Here is a 20985-nt window from a genome sequence, read left to right on the forward strand (position 1 = left end):
CTCACTTACGTCAGTTAAAGTCAGTGTTCATGACTCCACCATAAGAAAGACACCGGGCAAAAACAGCCTGGATGGCAGAGTTCCAAAGACCAAAACCACTGCTGAACAAAAAGAACATTAAGGCTCGTCTCAATTTTGCCAGAAAACATCTTGATGATCCCCAAGACCTTTGGGAAAATACTCTGTGGTCTGATGAGACAAAAGTTAAACTTTTTGGAAGGTGTGTGTCCCATTACATCTGGTGTAAAAGTAACGCCGCATTTCAGAAAAAGAACATCATGCCAACAGTAAAATATGGTGGTGGTAGTGTGATGGTCTGGGGCTGCTTTGCTGCTTCAGGACCTGGAAGACTTGCTGTGATAAATGGAAGCATGAATTCTGCTGAAGGAGAATGTCCGGCCATCTGTTGGTGACCTCAAGCTGAAACCAAGTTGGGTTCTGCAGCAGGACAATGATCCAAAACACACCAGAAAGTCCACCTCTGAATGGACGAAGGAAAAAAAAAGAAGACTTTGGACTGACTTAGTCCAAGTCCTGACCTGAATCCTATTGAGATGCTGTGTTGTGATGCTGGAAAACCCTCCATTGTGGCTGAATGACAACAATTCTGCAAAGATGAGTGGGCCAAAATTCCTCCACAGCGCTGTAAGAGACTCATTGCAAGTTATCGCAAATGCTTGATTGCAGTTGTTGCTGCTAAGGGTGGCCCAACCAGTTATTAGGTTTAGGGGGCAATCACTTTTTCACACAGGGCCATGTAGCTTTTCTCCCTTAGTAATAAAAAGTTTCATTCAGTTTCAAAACTGCATTTTGTGTTCAGTTGTGTCGTCATTGACTAATATTTTAATTTGTTTGATGATCTGAAACATTCAAGTGTGACAAACGTGCAAAAAAAGGAAGGGGGAAACCCCTTTTTCACACCACTGTATATAATTAATATTTGATATGTCTACCCAAAGAAGTTTTCAAAGATTTTCTTGTTTGTAAAATAGAAATACATACCATTTTTACAGCAGTTTTTGGGGAGCCAGCATCTTCTGTCCCGAGGACCTTAAACGTCACTTTGAAATCTGACACAGTAAAAAAAATTAAATTAAAAATGAAAATCAATATTGCTGCCAATCATTGACACATCTCAGAGCCTAATAATAATAATAAGAAGAAAAATAAAAATAGTCATTGATATGTATTTTATGGAAATTGTTTCTTTTCAATTAAAAAAAAAAAAGTGGCGTTTCTGTCAGCACACTTGCCGCCTTTAAAGGGTTGGCAGCCAAATAGTGGACATTTTTTTTGTTTGTTTGTTTTTTGAAAAGCTGACATTTGTTGTCTTTAGGGCCAATTGTAATAAGTGTGCACTAGTCGTTTCATAAATGCTTCACCCCTAATAAATACCTGGTACCCTGAACAGTTGAGTAAATAAACACGATATGAGTGAATATGGTAGTCATGAAGTGGATGTGAAAGCCACCATTCTTTCTTTCGTACTTGTTGCAGAGACGTAAAATAGTGTGACTCTACATGACTTGAATTTGTGTGTCTCTGTCCTGTCATCGTCTTCCACGTACTGTAATATACAGTACGTAGCACGCCCTCTCCGTCTGTGTTATCATCATATTCCTGTTGTCTTTGCACCTTCCTGGCCCTCTCCGTCTAGCACTCAGGCCTTGTTTTGACTAACTGGTCGTGCAGTCAGAGTCTCCCAGGAGCCTGCGCCACACCCCAGACAAGAGTGGAAACATGGCTGGAGTCGCAGTAAGAGCAAAGCCTGGAAAAATGAAGGCGAAGGAGGGAGGGGGGTGCACGTTCGGGTCCATGTCTGCGTGGCTGGGCTGGCTAGCTAACCCCCCCACACACACACTCACACACACGCACACACACACACACTTGTATGTTTTACAAGCCGCTGCTTCTCGCTTCGTGTTTCGCAAGCGCTCGGCGTGGTCAGCTCCACAAAAACAGCAGAAAAGTGGACTGTGGTGTCACACATTTTGCGGTGGCGCTACTTCATTCTTGTTTCTTTCTTCAGGGCTGCGTTGCGACATCGTGCTCTAAGGTTTAACCTGCTGCCAGCTACTTTACAATACCGACGAGGATCATTTCTTTATTCGTGTTTTCATTTCTTCAGCATTGTTCTCCTCTTAAGTTGTAACAGACTAGTCCTCAAGTCATTTTTGACACTCGGAGAAGTAGTAGGATTAAATAAGCTGTGCTTCTTCCTACTCCTTTTCAGACGTGATGTACTTTAATGTTGGAAACGCACCCCGACGAGCCGAGCTTGGCTATTCCTAACCAGAAAGTTTGTTTTCCTTTAAAATTCCAATCATTTTGTCGTCTTTTCCAATATTCTCTTCCCTGTGATGACTTGTTCTTCCGCCATCCTCGTCTCCGCCATCTTCTGTGCTTTCAAGGTGGTGTCGAGTGGATGTTGTGTTGGCTTGGGGGTGGTTAGGGGTTGGCGGTGAGTTGAGGGGGTAAAAAAAAAAAAAAAAAATGGGGCCAGTAAAACAAAGAGAGGTTGTCTACAGGCGAGGTAGGCAGGAAGCACAAGTCTCCCAGGACTCTCCCCTATACTCGCTGCTCCTCGGCTCTCCTTTCGGCCCACCAGATTGGACCTGACAGGCCCTCTGAGCCACGGCGGTGCGCTTGTTCTTTGTCCCTTTTTGCTGCTTTTTTTCTCAACCCGGCTATTTCTTGCCTCTTTTTATCGTTCATAATTACTTTTTGCAAGTTGACATCCATATCTGGATCTCCCTTTTGCCATTTTACATTTACACATAGAATATCAGCCGCACAAAATGAGTCCTTTGGCGACATATTGGCACATTTAAAAGATAGAAAAGATGACTGAGATCAAAGGACGATTCTGCAGCAGGAATTAGCCCATTTAGGGGGAATTATGAAATAATATGTGACATTAAATAGCCACTTAAATAAGTTATTGAACTTATGAAATGAGTGAAAGTTTACTTCCAGAGTTCAGGAGTTGGATTGTCTTTATTGTGGTTTATTTCAGGGTTACATGGGAGAGGATGTGGCCTTTGATTAGGTGTCAACATATGTTTGTCCACAAGGGGGCATAATTGCACAGGGATTGATTGTGGTGCCGCAGCTACATGAAATTGGATGCTATTCTAGTGTTATTCAATGGACTTCTTCAGTGATTTCTATTCTTGTTTTGATAAATCTGAAACTGGTTCACAGTATAACCAATTGCAAATTAGGTCTGCAAGTGTCACAAACAGTAAAAACAACATATGCCGTACAGCCAAGTTATATTACTTGCACTTTGCGTGTCTTTTAGCATGTTTTACATCGTATGCATGTTTTTGCTCCCATTTTCATTTGCTGAACTGAGCTCTCTCCAGTACAGCTGTGGAGTGGCCTTTTATTGTGGCCAACCTAAGGCACACCTGTGCAATAGTCATGCTGTCTAGTCAGCATCTTGACATGGTGCACCTGTGAGGTGGATGAACGGTGAATGAATGCTCACTAAGACAGATTTAGACAAATATGTGAACAATATTTGAGAGCGATGGGAAAAAGCTTCACATCTTGGAGTTCAGCTCATGAATAATGGGAGCAAACACAAAAGTGTTGCATATTTTTGTCGAGTAGATGTTTTAGAAAGAGTGTCTACAAACTTGCCGAGTCAACTTCCGTTCCGTCCAAATATTCTGCTTCCTCTGTTGGGAAAAGGGATGGCTTTGACCTTGAAAGCAGCGTGTCGATCCCAGCCGCAACCTCTGTCATCACTCTCACACCTCCACTGCCTTCTGGGAGAAACACAGGATCAGATTAGCAGACACACTTTCAATAGAATGTGGTAACGTTAAAAAAATAAATAAATAAAAAGAATCAATGTGGCTGCCAAATGTTTTGTAATTATGTGTGTTCTGGCAACTGTTTGAGCTGAGAGTATTTACAAGCTATCAAAAGGTGCAGTACGATCATCACATCCTCTGTTTTACCTGTTTGTGTCAGAGTGATTGATTGTTACTGGAAGCCACCCAGCATCTGGAAGAATCCACTGGCTGGTTGTCAAAAGCTGCATGAAAAGCTAGCTTGTGCGGTTGGAGAAAAGCGAACACGCGTTGAAAAATTGCCAGCGTTGCCGTTGCACCGCTTTCATCAGCGGCGAGGGTGTCGCAAGCTGTAATCGTGGTCAAACAGCGGGCCGCAATCGTGGCAGCGTGCGCCAAACACGACCACGCTGCCACATCCAGATATCCTGTAAAAGCCACTTCACCTGGGCACAGCGTGATTTATGAATGCACTGTTGGCACTGGACTTATGTTTCAGGGACAAATAGTCTGCTACGCCGCTGCTGCTGATGATGACGATGATGATGAAGAATTGGTGCCACATGTGGGGAGAGACGCATTCTGAATGTTGACAATGTAGCATATTCAATGTTAGTCCTTGAAATGACTGCAAAACGTCAAGTGCGTGGTTACACACGATCACTTAACCGAAAACGTTTCACCGTAGGAACTAAAAATCAATTCATGTTGTCCTTGACATAACCAAAGCTACCTTAGCAGCTTTGAAAAATGTGTTTTTTTTAAACCATCCCAAACTGTTGTGCCTCCCTGCACTAGAACAAAGTAGTGCTTATCTTTATATTCATTTTGCTGCAAAGGTCTCTTGACACTCAATCCCCGTCTTCTGAATAAAGCCTGAATTTCATGTCTCCGCTTCTTCCTTTGTCAGACCCAACGTATGATGCTGTACGGCGGACAGGATGGTCAAACAACATGCACAGCGCCAAAGGTAAGGACAAAAATGACTTACACATTCTCAATGAATGGTAGACAGTCTGTCCAATATCTGCTGGTGTCTCCAAGACATTCCATGTCTTCCACACTTTCTCCATCTTCATCTGCAGGCTCACCGGTGGTGACTCAGAATGTGACCAAGACCGCCGAGCAGCCCAGAGCTCAGCCAGGTAGCAAGCAGCACTTGCAACACTCCAAAATAGAGAGCAGCTTATACTGACGCTACGTCCAAATCAGTGCTTCATCGCTTCTTACAAGACTGCAAATGGCACTTGGGGCGCCCCCTATGGGTTGTGCTTAAATTGCTTTCGAATACATGCTAGCATGCACGTAATACATATCATTACAGCTTTATCAACATTAGAAATGTGGTCAATGACTTGCAGACATTTAGTGGGCTCAGTCCCGATCGTGCCCTTGCAAAGACATTTTGTTTGATGGCGGCCATGTTTTATCACCAATATTGCGCTCCAATTCTACACACATGTGCTTGTCAGACCACTAAAGGTGTGTACCAGATTTTGTGCTGATTCGTTTAAAGACCCTACCGTTGCAGTGGGGTTTTAGGAGTGTACTAATTTCAAGTCAATCCTACTTACAGAGTCAAGCTTTGGGGGTTTAATATTATTTATTACCTTTTAATTATTTGTCAGTTGAGGAGTAAAAGTCGTTCTTTTTCTTCTCAAAAGCACATTGAATCGTGATACCATAAACATATCAATTTGAAGCAGGATGAGAGAAAGATCTAATTGCTGTACGTCGGTCTAATCTTGATCTGTTGTTTATTTGTAGTCCTACACAGTGCCAATACGCGTAGGACAAGATTCCTTTCCATCCCCCATCAATCGGTGTGTCTTCTTTTGTCCACAGATCCTTACCAGATACTTGGTCCAACCAGTAGTCGCCTAGCCAATCCAGGTAAGAAGCCTGCTACTCCAAGGTGGTTGTCCATGTGGTGTCCCACTGAATGACACCGCTTCTCCTTCTTCTTCTCAGGTTCAGGGCAGATCCAACTTTGGCAGTTCCTCCTGGAGCTCCTGTCCGACAGCGCCAACGCCGGCTGCATCACCTGGGAGGGCACCAACGGCGAGTTCAAGATGACGGACCCGGATGAGGTGGCGCGGCGCTGGGGCGAGCGCAAGAGCAAGCCCAACATGAACTACGACAAACTGAGCCGGGCGCTGCGCTACTACTACGACAAGAACATCATGACCAAGGTGCACGGCAAGCGCTACGCCTACAAGTTTGACTTCCATGGCATCGCTCAGGCGCTGCAGCCGCACCCCACCGAGTCATCCATGTACAAGTACCCCTCGGACCTAGCCTACGTGCCTTCTTACCACACCCACCAGCAGAAGGTCAACTTTGTGTCCCCTCACCCGCCGTCCATGCCGGTTACCTCCTCCAACTTCTTCGGACCCACCGCTCCATACTGGAGCTCGCCCACCGCTGGCATCTACCCCAACCCCAACGTCCCCCGACACCCAAACGCCCATGTGCCCTCCCATCTGGGCAGTTACTATTAGACACCTCTATCTAACCACCCACTAGCCAAGCCCACCATTGCTGAGGGCAATGAAGACGGATGACTATTTTATATTTTTGAAGAATAACTGGATGCTACGATCCAAAAATGGAATACTACTTACCTTTAGAAGACTTGATGTTTTGGACATTTATCTTCCACATCCTCCTGAAAGCTCTCCAAGTACTCCCGAGTCAAAGGTTAAGGACATCTGCCTACTCAGCCCACTATCAGACCTGGCCCTTTATTTACGGGTCTCAATGTCCATCCTCCTGAGTACATTATGCTTTTAAGCATCTGCTCTTTCCACCATCTACAACCTTGTCGGGGTTTGTTATTCCCACCACATCCACAACAAGCTTTCGTCCTCCCACCCCTGACTCCATCTGTATCATTTTATGTGCGTGTGTAGAGAGAGTGTTCTGGAAATTGCTGGAAAAGAAGGAGCCCTCACACACACACTGAAGACCTTTCTCGGCACTGAATGAAAGTTGGCAACTGGAATATGCCATTCACCATTTAATTTATCCTCCAAACTGGAAGGCAAGAGAGAAGGAGTCCAATCGCAGAGAAGGAAGCGCTGTATGTCTGCTGAACTGTTAACTTTAAAATGCTTTCCGCATCGTGGCGTCCTCGACGGGCGACGCGTCCAGCTCCGTGGCGCAGAGGAAGCAGAGTCGAGACGTAAATCGTAGCAGTTTCTGCAACGACGAGTCAAGTATTAAACGTTTACCGCGTTGTTGCGTCCAAGCCATGTTTTGTCTCTCGATGGTGTCAGTATTAATGTGAATCGTTGTCCAGTTTGTGTTTTGAAAGAGGATGCAAAAGTCAAAGATTGTCAGATTTTTTTCACTGTGTAAAAACGAGAGTTGTTTTTTTACATCTAAATTTAAAACATAAGTCTAACTCAGGTGTGTGGCCCACTGCATATTCTAAACGCAAAATGAAACACTGCCTCACATCAGAATAACGACAAACTACAGTAGATCCCCGCTATTTCCAACCAAAAGACCAACCAAAAATGGCGAGTAATTGAGACGCCCGTAATAATAACAGCACGCTAATCAAGCCTGGGTCATACTGCTGCGTCGCAGCGCCGGCGTACGCTACACAGGCTCACTCCTCCCCGTCCAAACTCTCCTGATAGCTTGACGTTCTCTGATTTCGGATCAACAATTGCAATAAAAGTGACCGTGGTATTAGATTAGATTCAGCTAGCATAGAATTGTAAAAAACTATGTAAGGTACTCGCCACTAATGAATGACAGTTTGCTGTGCGGTGTCACAGCGATGGAGACATGTACGGCACAGCGCGAGCTGACCCTTTCAACTTTAAAAAGGGGCCTTTACAGTGCTTATGATTTCCTTCGATCAGTCACTCCGCAATGGCGACAGAAGTGTGTCCTTCCTTGAATAACGTGATTCTCAAATGGTGGGTCTTGACCCACAAGTGGGTCGCGGCGCCGTTTTCAGTGGGGAAAAAAACAACAATGTAGTGACCCGCTGTCCGCGAATGCACCTCGCATTCTTATCCGTGCATCTCTGACGCGCCACAATATGCAATTATATGCTTTGTTGACATTTTTGTCTTTCACGTCACATGCAGTAATCCCTCGTTAAATGGTTCCAGACCAACCGTGATAAGTACGTTTCTGCTATGTAGAATTCCTTATTTATAAATGGAATATTTTGGTCACTGTAACATTTTTCTAACATTATTAGAGCCCTCTAGACATGAAATAACACCCCTATAGGTCTACCCAGGGGAGACATAAGAGAAAATAAGACATATAGACATAAAGACATACTGTAATATAGATACACACGTTAGCACTGAGCAACAACATCCTTGTTGTTGTTCTTTATCTTTATCTCGTCAATGTTTCATTACTGACACCTAGTGACCAGTGAAGAATACTGCATGCCATCATGCCATCTTTGAATGAGTCTTCTGAATGCCTCATATTTGCATTTTAGTTCATTTAGCCAGAGTACGTGGGAGTTTGCCAAACCGGTCTACATGTGCTTTGTGGACGTGGAAAAGGCATTTGACCGTGTCCCTCGCGGTGTCCTGAGGGGGGTGCTCCGGGTGTACGAGACTGGTGGCGTGCTACTACGTGCCATTCGGTCTTGTACAACCGGAGCAGGAGCCTTGTTGGCATTGCCAGCAGTAAGTTGAGCCTGTTTCCGGTGAACGTTGGCCTCCGCCAAGGCTGCCCTTTGTCACCAATTCTGTTCATAATTTTCATGGACAGAATATCTAGGCTCAGCCAAGGCGTCGAGGCGGTCCAGTTCGGGGGCCTTAGGATCCGTCTCTGCTATTTGCAGACGACCTTGGTCCTGATAGCCTCATTGGGCTGTGACCTTCAGCGTTTACTGGGGCGGTTTGCTGAGTGTGAAGCTTCTGGGATGAGACTCAGCACCTCCAAATCCGAGGCCATGGTTCTCAGTCGGAAAATGGGTTGGGAATGAGGTCCTTGCCCCAGGTCGAGGGGTATCTCGGGGTCTTGTTCACAAGTGAGGGAAGCTTGGAGTGTGATTTCAGGCAGGTCAGTGCAGCGTCGCCGTACCGGACCGCCATGGTGAAGAGAGAGCCGAGCCGGAAGGCAAAGCTCTCAATTTACTGGCCGATCTATGTTCCCACCCTCACCTACGGTCATGAGCTTTGGGTTGTGACCAAAATAATGAAATCACGGATAAAAGCGGGTAAAATGAGTTTCCTCCGTTGGGGGGGCTGTAGGAGCGTCTCAGAGTACAGCCGCTGCTCCTTCACATCGAGAGGAGCCAGTTGAGGTGGCTCGAGCATCTAGTCCGGATGCCTCCCGGGTGAGATGTTCCTGGCATGACCAGCTGGGAGAAGGCCCAGGAGAAGACCGAGGACACGCTGGAGGGATCATGTCTCATAGCTGGCCTGGGAACGCCTTGGTGTCCTCCTTAGTGAAACCGGAAGAGGTGGCTGAGGACCGGGAAGTCTGGACTTCCCTACTGAGACTGCTGTCCCCACGACCTGGGAAAATGGATGGATGGCCATTTTCTGCTTGAAAATGCTCAATTTAGGCCAAACAAATCGGTAAAATTAGCTTTAAAATGCATTGTGTGCACTGTGTTTGTGAGTTATCACAGACTTAACACAACGCTGAGTTAAATACATTTAAATGCATAACATATTCCAACCAAAGAGCTTCAATCAAGCAAACAAAAGGTGAAGAAAATCCTAAAAAGTGATGCTCACATACTTCATTTTTTCCGATATGCAGTCTTTTGTAGTATAAGTTTGGACACCGCTGGTCTCACCAGACTAAACTAACTAGACTAAACTTAACCAGCAATAAACCCTAATAGTGTTGCTGTCATCATTTTTTTTGGTCTCGTTTCCTTGATGAAAAATCTGACAATGTTTGATTTTTTTCGCCATGACTGCCGTTGTGTCATCATCTCCTTGTGGGGCTAGTCAGGATCTTGAAAAGTGTCTTTCTCAAGAAGTCAATAAGTTGCATTTTACCAGGGCTGGATCCTAGTTTGAGAGCAGCATGTATGCTTGAATGTTAGTTTCTCACTGATCTAAAAGGCCAGAAGAAAAAGACAAATGTACCATGAATTTCAATGTAGGACCTCCTCCTTATGCTATCGCATCATATCAGAAGGTTTTCAAGTTCGTTATGCGCTCGAAACACTTGAAAGCAAGCGACTTTGGGCTTCGTTTATCCGAGAACAAAACCGACTTTAAAATATGACGAGATGAAACAAGAAATTCCTCAGATTCGCAAACGCTGTGCGTTTGTCAGACCTATTTTGTATTGTTTTATATGCATCAGTCAACTAGGCATTAAAGCAACTTACTGTATAAATTATGCAGAGTTATTTTCATATGTGACACAGTATTAAAAAAAAGAAGAAGAAACAAGAGAATTAATACGAGTTGACCTCGGTCAAAAATGCAAACCTTTGAAGTCCATTTCTGCTCAGTAGTTTGTTCGGCATTTGAAGTGTTTTTATATTTGTACATTTGGGCAGTACATTTTTGTACGTTTTTATTTTCTTTTTGTTGTTATTACTTCTTCTGAGAATAACTGTGTACCATCCTAAGTGCCTTTGTGTGCACGAGCTATTTTTTTTTTAGCCTCCCCCGTAACTCAAGTGACTGCTGCTTGCATGCAATAACCAGGGACTTTTTGACATTATTATGATTACGATGCTTCTTTTAATCACGTTCAAAGCCAAATAGTCCTGGAATCCGTGGAAATGAAGACATATAATGCAAATAGTATTAACATCCACCTGCTTCCAGCTGAACCAAAAACCTCTACTGCAGCCTTAAAAACGATTTTTCACAAGCAAAAAAAGGGATCTATGCTACTTCTTATAAGCAATGTATTTTGCGTGTGTATAATTTTACAATTAACCAATGCCTTATTATTATTATAATTATTATAATTATTATTATTGTCATTCCTGCAATGTATGAAGTCATACCTTTTGAAAAAGGGCTTTTGTATAGGAAAATGTGACAAATAAATGTTTTTACCTCTCAAGTTCTCCCCTGATACCCGTCAATGGCTTCAGCAGCGTCACCATGGCAACACAGCCTCTGTTTGGAGAAGAATCGGCCTTAAGGAACTTATTTAGAGGTTTTGTCTCTGGGTAAGATGTTCATTTGTAATAAAATGACTTGCCATCCAGTGACTTCTTCATGGGGATACACGTGTTTTACAGAAAGATAGCAGCCGCTATGCTTTGTAGCCATTGTCCTGATCAACAATGGAAATCTTATCTGATGGCAGTGTAATGTAATTCATGCGCAAAATAGCCGTGAAAAGACACAATGCTGCATGCTGTCAGATAACGATACGCACTCAGGGCACTGCTTTGATGGGAGCATCGACTGCAGCCTGATTTACGTTTGTGATGCATTTTGTTTGCAAATTGAACCATGATAAGCGGTTAACATGCTTTTCAGCCCAGTGGAACTTACAAGACCAGAAGCAACAAGCTGGGAAATGTAACGCTACCTTATTTTTCCAGCTACAAACACAATGGAATGCTCAACTGGGAATTGATTTACGCCATAAATATTAGTCCTACATTTATTTTAGCTACATATTTAGATTCCTTGACCATGAAAATGTACGATGGAAAGATTTGAATGACTTACATGACTTTTTGCACTTATACCAAAACTTAGCACGTTTATGTTAGGTGTTAACATGCTAACGTTAGCATTGTCAGCATTCTTTAAGTGCTTACCTCTGAAAATGCTAAAAATGCCAGTATGCTCATGTTTACGTTAGCGTGCTAACACCTAGCATGATAGTATCCATCTATGAAAATGGCTAAAAATTCGACTAGGCTAATGTTAGCAGGCTAGCAATGCTAACATTCTAATGTTAGCATGCTAACACCTAGTATGACAGTGCTACTTGTTCATATAAGTGTCTACCCATGAAAACGGCTAAAAATGATGCTATGCTAATATTATCATGCTAGCAATGCTAACATGCTAACACATAGCACAATAATGGCAAGTGTTTATATATGGGTCTATCCATGAAAATAGCAAAAAATGTGAGTATGCTCACACCTAGCATGATAGCGCTAATGTCCTGAACAAAGGCTCTGACCATTTTTTTTGTGGAGCACAATGCCGAGAATGCCTATCTCGCAATGTCAAAGAATCCTTTAAAATATTGCTGGACCCAGATGATGATCCGGATCACCCCGCAAAATGTAATCAGTTCTTCCATATCCCATCCCCTATCCCTGAACATTTCATCCAAATCCATTCAGAACTCAAGTTATTTTGTACACAGACAGATAAAGGCCGGCAAAAACGTAACCTCTGCGCTGTGCTTGACGGCGCTAACAATTAAGTAACAACAACAGAAGGTTAAAGGCAGAATATGAAATCAGCAATAACACCTCACGTTGATCCAGGTCATGTGTTTGCGCTGTACGACTGCAGCGCTGCGGGCAAACCAATGCAGGAAGAATGTGTGTGCCGTGTTTTGAAAAGCAGGATTACGCAACAAAGCAAACGGCACCGCTGTCGTGAACATATTGTATGTATGCTCATCTAGCGCTCAGACCTCACTTTCGCCATTCAAGTGGAATTGGAACCGTTACCGCAGAATACAAATAGCATCAAGGACAATAGTTATTTGTCAATAAATTTGGTAAAATATTCCAACAGCAGTGATGTGCAGGCAAGGGAGGCCTCACCTGTCATGATGAACAATACAAAAGTGAATAACAACACATCTGCGTGCACGCGGAGTTGGCTCATGTTGCCAGTTTGTTTGTCACTATGTGGCCAATCATATAATGTTGCAAAAGCATTTATTATACACCATGACTTTCTACAGGAAGTGTGACAGCGTTATTCTTGCTGATCTGACAATAAAATGCATACGGGAGGCACTTGCAGTACCGCTGCATCCTGAGGGGGTCAGACGTGCGTGAGCTGGAAGGTGCTTGTCACTGCCGTTCTTCCATAGGGGAATAGTCAGCTTGTTTTTGTTGTTGTTGTTTGTTACAGCAGCAGCTCCAGCTAGCAGAAACTCTTTTGCATTCAAGATATGTTTGTGCTCTGCTGAATGAATGAATTAGGGCTGCGACTAACAATTATTTTTAATAACTGATTAATTGGTCGATTATTTTTTCAATTAATCGATGATTCTGATTTTTTTTTTTTTAGACACATTTTTCATTTCTGCCTCTTTATTCAGAAATAGAAGATTTGAATTGACAGAGCAAATATGTGCACAAACACCAGGTTGCCGCTTGAATATTCTGTGAAAATGTTAAATAATAAAAAGTAAAGTCAAATAAACTCAAAGCTGACATGTGTGAATATCTTGTTTTGGAGAAAACACAAAGATGATAGGTCTGCTTTCGTGGATGACCAAGGAAATTGAAAAATATTCACATTTGAGAGGCTGAAATCAGAGGATATTTACATGTTTAAACGAAAAAACGATTAATTGATTACCAAAATAGTTGCTGATTGATTGGGAAAGCAATTAACCATCGATTAATCAATTAATTGTTGCAGCTCTATAAGGAATAAATGACTGTCAAGATGGAGGATTATATACCCAAGCTCACCAGGAGGTGATCGGACTTTTACAACAAAGTATCAGACATTTTCCTGGAGATTGAAAGACTTCATGTACTGATATACGCTGATAAAAAATAACAACACAAATGTTTTTGGTTCATAAAAACATGAAATAAATGGGACTAAGAAGAATTTGAAAACAATGTCAAGACATTTTTTTTAAAATGAACATGAATTATCATCTTAATGAGAAACCTGTATTAAAAAAACACAAAAAACTAAAACAAAAGAGTCAGAGCCTCACCAGCCATCATGATGACTTTAACAGTGAGTGTAATCACCATAACCTGCCTGCTTGGGAGCGCATGCACATGTAAACATCCACGTGGGAAACCCCAGAGACTATTAATACTTCATAAAGCAACTCCATGCATACTCTATTTCCCCCCCATGGTTTTTTTGCATTAAATAATTGTGTTGTTGAGGTAAAAACATTATTCCGCAATGGAGTTTTCAAGGGCGGGCAGAAAATGTATGTTTTTTTTTTTTTAATGCAATGTCCTCTGCAGTGGAAAATGTTATCTAGTTCCAGCAGAACAATTATTCCATACGTCAAAACAAAAACGACTGTTTGCTGAGAGGAACGAGACATGTTTTCGGTGGCCGAAAAGTGAAAAATACTTTAAGAAAAAGGAAAACAAATTGCACCATTGCACCACCCGAAAGGGGAATGTACCAAATCTCACATAGGGTGGATAGACTTATTGGAATATTAATCGATGAATCGGATTAAAAAAAAAAACTAACACATTTTTAATGTCCGCCTCTTTATTCAGAAATAGAAGATTTGAACTGACAAAGCTAATAAGTGCACAAACACCAGTTGGCCGCTTGAATATTCTGTTAAAATAATGTTAAATCATAAAAAATCGAAACGTTTGTTAAACAGTTTCGGTAAAACATTAAATGTACACTAAAGCAGATTAATCTGAAGCTGCTTCCATGGATGACTCAGGAAATGGAGAAAATATTCACATTTGAAAGGCTGAAATCAGACAATATTTACATATTTAAATCAAAAAAAGATTCATCGATTACCAAAATAGTTGTCGATTAATTGGGTAATCGATTAACCATCGATTAATTGTGGGAACGTGTTGTTGTTATCTTACACAAGAACAACTTCTTGTGCCCGTAAAACATGCTGGCCAGTAGAGCAGTCAATTTGGGAAGACAAATCTCTAATTTCACAGGACAACCACCCCCTCCCGAAAATAATGACAAACCACTGGAAAGCCGAGGATGTCCTCTCCGCTGCACAACAGGTTTTATTCTTCTGCATTTCAAGCAACGTATGAAAGTCTTCCCTCTTACAGAGGACAATAATGCATTGCTGGGTCTCAGCAGGTCACATACAATTTGAAAATATAATTGATTTCTAAAACACGGTCACAATATAAATGGACACGCATCCATGAACCAGACGCTAAAGAATCCGAGTCAGAGGCTACTCAGCAGTGGACATCCCCTCTTTGCTGGCTTACTTTTCAGTGTTTGGATTCTTGTTTGCTGTCACAACTTGACTTTGTTTAGATGAAAATCCTTAATAGGGGTTTGGCAGCTGGCAGAATGTCGCTTTGACCTTTTCGATTACATTAATAATGTTACAGACAAGACAGACAGACAAAATGAGTGCAAAAATATTTTTATTTCAGTATAACCCTGATAAAAAAAAAAAAAAAAAAAGACAAAGATTTGATCATTTAAGCGTTTCCTGAGAGTGTTGTTCTCCCACATTGTCTTTATTCAACGAAAGAAGTTCACCAAGAACGGCCATTGGTCCCTGAGCCCACCGAACGTGTGCTCTTGCCTTGAGTAGTTCAGCAACAGCTTCAAGTCCAAGTGCATTTTTGTCTTCGGACTACACTGGCATGAATTATTCAACAACAACCAATATTGTTTTCCCATCCATGACGTCTGCTAGACACTTAAAACAAGTCACTCAAGTAAGATTTATGGACAGAATAATACAGTCTTTCATCTTCATACACAGCAAGAGCTCATTCCACTACATTTCTGCTACAACAACCAGTATATGTACACTATATACATTTTTTCATCCCTCACGTGTTGCTTTTCAGCCAATGACCTGGCAGACCCTCTGAGGTTCAAGTTCTTGATGGCTAGACAATGACAGGTGTGGTTTTACGTAGGGATTAGTCTTGACCCACACGTGTTCCTTGGTTGTTAAACACAATAGAAAGAAATAAGAAGGTTTTCTTGACCTAACATGTAGGGCGTACTCACACTAGGCCATTAGCAACGGGCTGGACTTGGGCGTGATTGCTTTCACTTCCACACTGCTGTATTACTGCAATTCATCTAACTTTGTGGACGATTCCCAGTCTTATTTCAAATTGTTTTGATTATTTCCAATGTCAATTGCTTGGAAGAGAAGCGATCGCTTTACTTACATGTTATTAATTAGGACTTTCATGTGCATGAGGGTGCCACAGACTGACACGGCCATGCCGTAGTCCAACTCTCCCCATCATGCCAAAGGAAAGGAAGTGTACTAACCTGGAGCACCGATCAGTGCACTCACACTAGCCGATGTGAAATACATGCAAACCTCTTAGTCTTATTTAGCTGTACAAACCACTGTATGAGTTGCTTTTATCAGCATTGTTCTAACATTAGTACACCCCCCAATGGGGGACCGCCCTACTATTTGAGAAGCACTGGCCCAGGGTGAGTACTCCCTTAGATGCTGTTCCCTGCACCTACTCTTCTCAAGTAGTCTGTTGTTCACTGTGTCTCTGAAGTCTTACATCTTGGTGATGCTTGCAGGGTCACTGATATCAATGACCTCAAACCCCTGATTGTCGTGTCCGTCTTTGGAGTGGTGGTGATGACCCTTGATGTTGTGGAAGCAGTAGGCGCAGTGTGCAGTGGCCACAGGCACCACTTTGGAGAAATTGGAGAAGTCCACCTTGTATTTGCCTTCTTTGCTTCGCGAGATGATCGGCAAGAAATTGAAGCCCCACATGATCTCCTGGGGGATAAAGGAGGTCCGGACTTGACAGGAGGAGCTGGTGGACTCGGCGGTACCGTCGAGGAAGACGACCAGTTCAAACTCTTGCTTGTGGAGCGTGTCCACCGCCATCTCGAAGAAGGGGCTGCTTTTGTCGATGACGTGATAAAGCGTGAGTGGACATACAAAGAACAGGTTGTCCTTTCCGGCGTCCACCATGAAGTCAATGTTGACCTGGTCCATGATGATGGTCTCGCCGTCTGCTGTATTGGTTGTTCTCAGCAGCTTGCCGTAGATCTGGCTTCCTATCATCAAGGTCTTGCGAAGGTTGGCAACTCGTATTGACAAGCAGAGAGCGCCGTTCTTTGGGCTGATGACAGCCATGTCACTGAAGGTGATCGTCTTTGCTCTCTTTTTAGGTAAGGAAATTTTGGACAAAATGATTCCACACATGAAGCAGTTGATGATCGCTCCCAAGAGAGACTGGATGATGAGAAGGGCTACGGCACCGGGGCACACTGGAGTGAGCGCTCGGCCACCGTACCCGATGGTAGTTTGGGTTTCAAGTGAGTACAGGAACGCCGTGGTCAGTCCGACAACGTTATCAACACAAGGCGTGTGATCCACGGGGGGTGACTGCCATGTCAGGTCACCATTACTGCGGGCAATCCAGTACCAGAGCAGGCCAAAGATGAACCAGCTCAGGGTGAACGATGCGATGAAGAAGAAGAGTACAAAACGCCACCGGATCTCCACGAACGTGGTCCAGAAGTCTGCCAGGAAGGCAAAGTGTTTGCTGTACTTTATGTTTCCGTATTCGATGTTACAGCGTCCGTCTTTGGTAACCAGTCTGGCCCTGCGACTCCTTCTCTCAGACAGGTAGCCCTGGATGTGTTTGCTGAAAGGTCCAAACATTTTCTATCCAGAAGTCCAGAACCTGAAAGAGAGCAAAATAAGTGAGTTGTGATATGTTTCATGCAAACCTTTCCAGTAAAGCAGCTGTTGAACACAATATCTGGCACAGTAAGCTGACTGAAACTCCCTAACTACTATTCTTGCCGAGTCATGAAATGCACTTCAAAGGCTTCTTGGGGGTCCTAATAATTGGTACAAAACTATTTGTACAGGCAGCTGAGAGTTTCTTTTTCATGCTTCAAAGCTCAAAGCGCAGGAAATCAAATCATCATACTCTACTTGTATAGCTGCTGTGCTGGCTTCATTCACTGTTGTCTTGCAGCTCAAAAGCTCACAAACAACACATTCAGTTCTTCACTCCCAAACATTCGCTGTGACGATTAAATGATGAGCATCAATGTTTCATGTTGGAGTAGCACCGCATTAAATGCTTTAGCAAAGGTGAGCAAAAAGAGCCCCCGTGGATATGAAATGCTCTCAGAGGAGTGGAAATAAACGTTTTGCTAATGAGCAACAAGACTGTTAAATGAGGTAATGAACGTCAAAATAGTTGCTTTGGTTGGTAAATAAGCAAACTGAGCTAAATAATGAAGAATGCTTACCTCTAAGGAATTGAAGGCACATCCAGATAAATGTTGATCTCCACTTCCAGCTCTTTGGTCTTCCTCACTGTTGAACGACAGGATTGAGGTGTGTCCGCCTCTCATGCCTGCTCTACAGCACCTGTGTACATTTATACTGTCTTCCTGCGATGGGTGGGCCAGGTAATGTTTACGCCCACAGAGACATCAACTACCCCCCCCCAACCACCCAAACACACATGCATACATGCATGCATACCCTTCCCCCCGGATGCGCGGACGAAGGTGTGTTTACCCCACAGACGCCTGGCACCAAGGACTAAGCTGACCTCGATCCACTCCCCATGCAGTCATCAGGGGTTGTCTTTCTACTTTATGATATCGCACAATTAAGTATAAAAGACCAAGCCAGTGTTTGCAATATAAATGGAGAAGCTGTGTACTGTGTCTGCAGGTTACATTTATCTGCGTCCGAGGAGCGAACACAGTGCACGTGTTACTTACTGTTTCTTTGGCTGCAGTCCGTTTGCTTTCACGTTGTCAGCTTTTCATTTCTGAAAAAATGCAATGCGTGGAGTAGCCGCTGTCAATCAAACATCAGCACAATGCCTTAACCGCAACCACAGAGCGGAGTTGTGATGAAATGTGAGCAACACGGAACAAAAGTAGGTGATGGATTGAGACAAGAGATTCCGGGAAGATAAAACGCAACATGCTCCACATCCAAACACCCACCTCTGGACATTCTGCTGTGGGGAGAGGTTAAAAAAAAAGAAAAAAAAAAGTGAGAATTACAGACGGGAGTCATTTTTCAGCACTATTGTTTGAGCAAAAGTGACAAAAAAAAGCGGGCTACGGTTTTACTTTTCCATGCTGGAAGACACGTGCTCTGTATCCACTACGCGGTGTTGTTGGCAAATAGCACCATTAAGGTTCTACTATGTTTTTGTTCATCCGTTCCCTAGTAAAAGGATGTCAAGCATTAGGCTTTCAAAGACTCTTTTGAGTCTCCATTGTTTGATCAAGTCTGTCATTCAGCGTGCCTTTTATTGTAGCTTTGTCGCCATGCTGATGGCCGGGCTGGTTTGGCAACTTTAAACCCAGTGTAAAATACATTTTGTGGACCCGATCATTGATTTATTGATCGTATTATTGTATTTGAGCTTTGGGTCGTGACCGAAAGAACGAGATCGCGGACACAAGCGTCTGAAATGAGTTACCTCCCTAGGGTGGCTGGACTCACCCTATGAGATAGGGTGAGGAGCTCGGTCATCCAGGAGGGGCTCAGAGTAGGGCCGCTGCTCCTTCACATGGAGAGGAGCCAGTTGGGGTGGATCGGGCATCTAGTCCAGATGCCTCCCGGACACCTCCATGCCCAGGTGGGAGAAGGCCCTGTGGCATACCTAGGACATGCTGGAGGGATTTTGTCTCATAGCTGGCCTGGGAAAGCCTTGGCTTCCTCCCGGTGGAACTGGAAGAGGTGGCCGGGGACTGGGAAGTCTTGACTTCCCTACTGAGACTGCAGTCCTCGTGACTTGGACCCGGATAAGTGGAAGAAAATGGATGGATGGCTGGCATATTATTGGTATTTTGCAATACTTACTGAGCCTGTATGCAACACGCTACAGTCATGCATAAAAAAAGAAGAAACCCATGTTTTTTTTTATGTATCTTCTATTCCTCAACAAGTGCCCACAGTGTGTTGTGTTGCCTGTGTTATTATTTTGCTGACAAATACTCCCATAATACCCCATAAGTGGGGTGCGTGCTCCAAAACACCACCTGTAACTTTACAGTGTCCATCTAGGGCAGGGGTGTCCAAAGTGCGGCCCGGGGGCCATTTAAAGCTATTTGTTTTTTCATCAGCACATTCTAAAAATATGATCCATCCATTGTCTATGCTGCTTTTCCTCACTGGGATCGCGGGGGTATTCTGGAGCCTATCCCAGCTGACCTTGGCCGAGAGACCTGTGGGCAATTAGAGTCTCTAATTAACCTAACGTGCATATTTTTGGAATGTGGAAGGAAACCGGAATACCCGGAGAAAACCCACACAGAGAGGTCCAAACGGAGGTTCGATTCTTCCGAATCTCCCGACTGTGTGGCCAACATGCTAACCACTCGGCCACCGAACAGCCCATTCTCAAAAAAATATGAAAAAAGAAAGAAATAAAAAAAACTGCAAAAATGCTAATTTTAGAAGAATAAAGATTAAACATTAAGTAAAGTCATAATATTAAAAGAAAACAATAGAATAAAGTTGAAATATTATTGGAAAATCGTAATATGAAAATAAAAGTTGCAATTCTTGGAAATTAGGTGGGGGAAAAGATAATATTATAATAAAGTCAAAATATTCTCTGAATAAAGTCATAATTTAAGAGAAAAAAAGGGTACAAGAAGAAAGTCGAAATGTTTGTAAAAAATAAACAAGAAACTGCAAAAATGCCTCATGTAAGAAGAAAACTTCATCCTAACAACACACTTTGTCAATGATCACACAAAGCTGGGATGCAGACTGTTTTTTTCTTCAGCATACATCATACAGTATCTACACGGACTTAAAACATGTAAGTGGCCCCCACTTCCTTTGATTTTTCCGTATGCAGCCCTCAGTGGAAAAGTTTGGACACCCCTGATTTAGGGCCTAACTGATTAATCAAAACATAAAGTTTCAGATTAATCAACTAAAAAAACGAACTGTTAGTTGCAGCCCTAACGTGACGTGATTTTCCACATTTTGCATCTTACTTTGCACAAGAGCCAAACCCTCCCTCAGTAGACTGCAGTTTGCGTGACGTAAAGGTCTATAAAGTGATATATAAACAATGGCAGTACACCCCCGGCCCCTCCCACCCATTGGCAAGGGGCACTTTCATGAACAATGGTGGTTTCTGTATTAGTTTCTGTCAATTATCTTTTGGTCGCCGGGTGATCATGCATCAATACAACAGACGGATGGAGTGCTTATTTACATAATACAGTACTTGTTGGTATGAATGAATTACGATTATGAATGAATTATGATGAAACAGCTAAAATAACAGGTATTGATTGAGTTGAAGCGTTTTGCAGTAGTTGAACAATATGCATTCTTT

General features: G+C 43.0%; 2 protein-coding genes across 7 annotated transcripts in view; one reads left to right on the forward strand and one right to left on the reverse strand.

Moving 5' to 3' along the window:
* The window catches only part of fli1 (Fli-1 proto-oncogene, ETS transcription factor), a 53826-nt gene extending 42991 nt beyond the window's left edge, over positions 1-10835 (forward strand). For all 6 annotated transcript variants that reach the window (XM_054794860.1, XM_054794859.1, XM_054794862.1 and 3 more), the window contains 4 exons: positions 4714-4773; positions 4889-4948; positions 5649-5696; positions 5775-10835. In XM_054794860.1, coding sequence (XP_054650835.1) covers positions 4714-4773; positions 4889-4948; positions 5649-5696; positions 5775-6304 — 698 coding nt within the window. In that variant the 3' untranslated portion in view covers positions 6305-10835. The remainder of the gene's footprint in view (positions 1-4713; positions 4774-4888; positions 4949-5648; positions 5697-5774) is intronic.
* A 4008-nt stretch (positions 10836-14843) lies between these two features.
* Positions 14844-18006, reverse strand: kcnj1a.1 (potassium inwardly rectifying channel subfamily J member 1a, tandem duplicate 1). The gene is made up of 2 exons (XM_054794869.1): positions 17909-18006; positions 14844-17328 (listed from the first exon to the last, which is right to left on the reverse strand). Exon 2 carries the CDS (start codon positions 17304-17306, stop codon positions 16185-16187), a length of 1122 nt encoding a protein of 373 aa, XP_054650844.1. The 5' UTR covers positions 17307-17328; positions 17909-18006; the 3' UTR covers positions 14844-16184.
* Between the last annotated feature and the right edge of the window lie 2979 nt (positions 18007-20985).

The sequence above is a fragment of the Dunckerocampus dactyliophorus genome, chromosome 12 (assembly GCF_027744805.1).
Source record: "Dunckerocampus dactyliophorus isolate RoL2022-P2 chromosome 12, RoL_Ddac_1.1, whole genome shotgun sequence".
NCBI classification, from domain to species: domain Eukaryota; kingdom Metazoa; phylum Chordata; class Actinopteri; order Syngnathiformes; family Syngnathidae; genus Dunckerocampus; species Dunckerocampus dactyliophorus.

Bases quoted from the DNA above. Each gene is read 5' to 3' on its own strand.
- kcnj1a.1 (XM_054794869.1), bottom strand. From the start codon at position 17,306: ATGTTTGGACCTTTCAGCAAACACATCCAGGGCTACCTGTCTGAGAGA.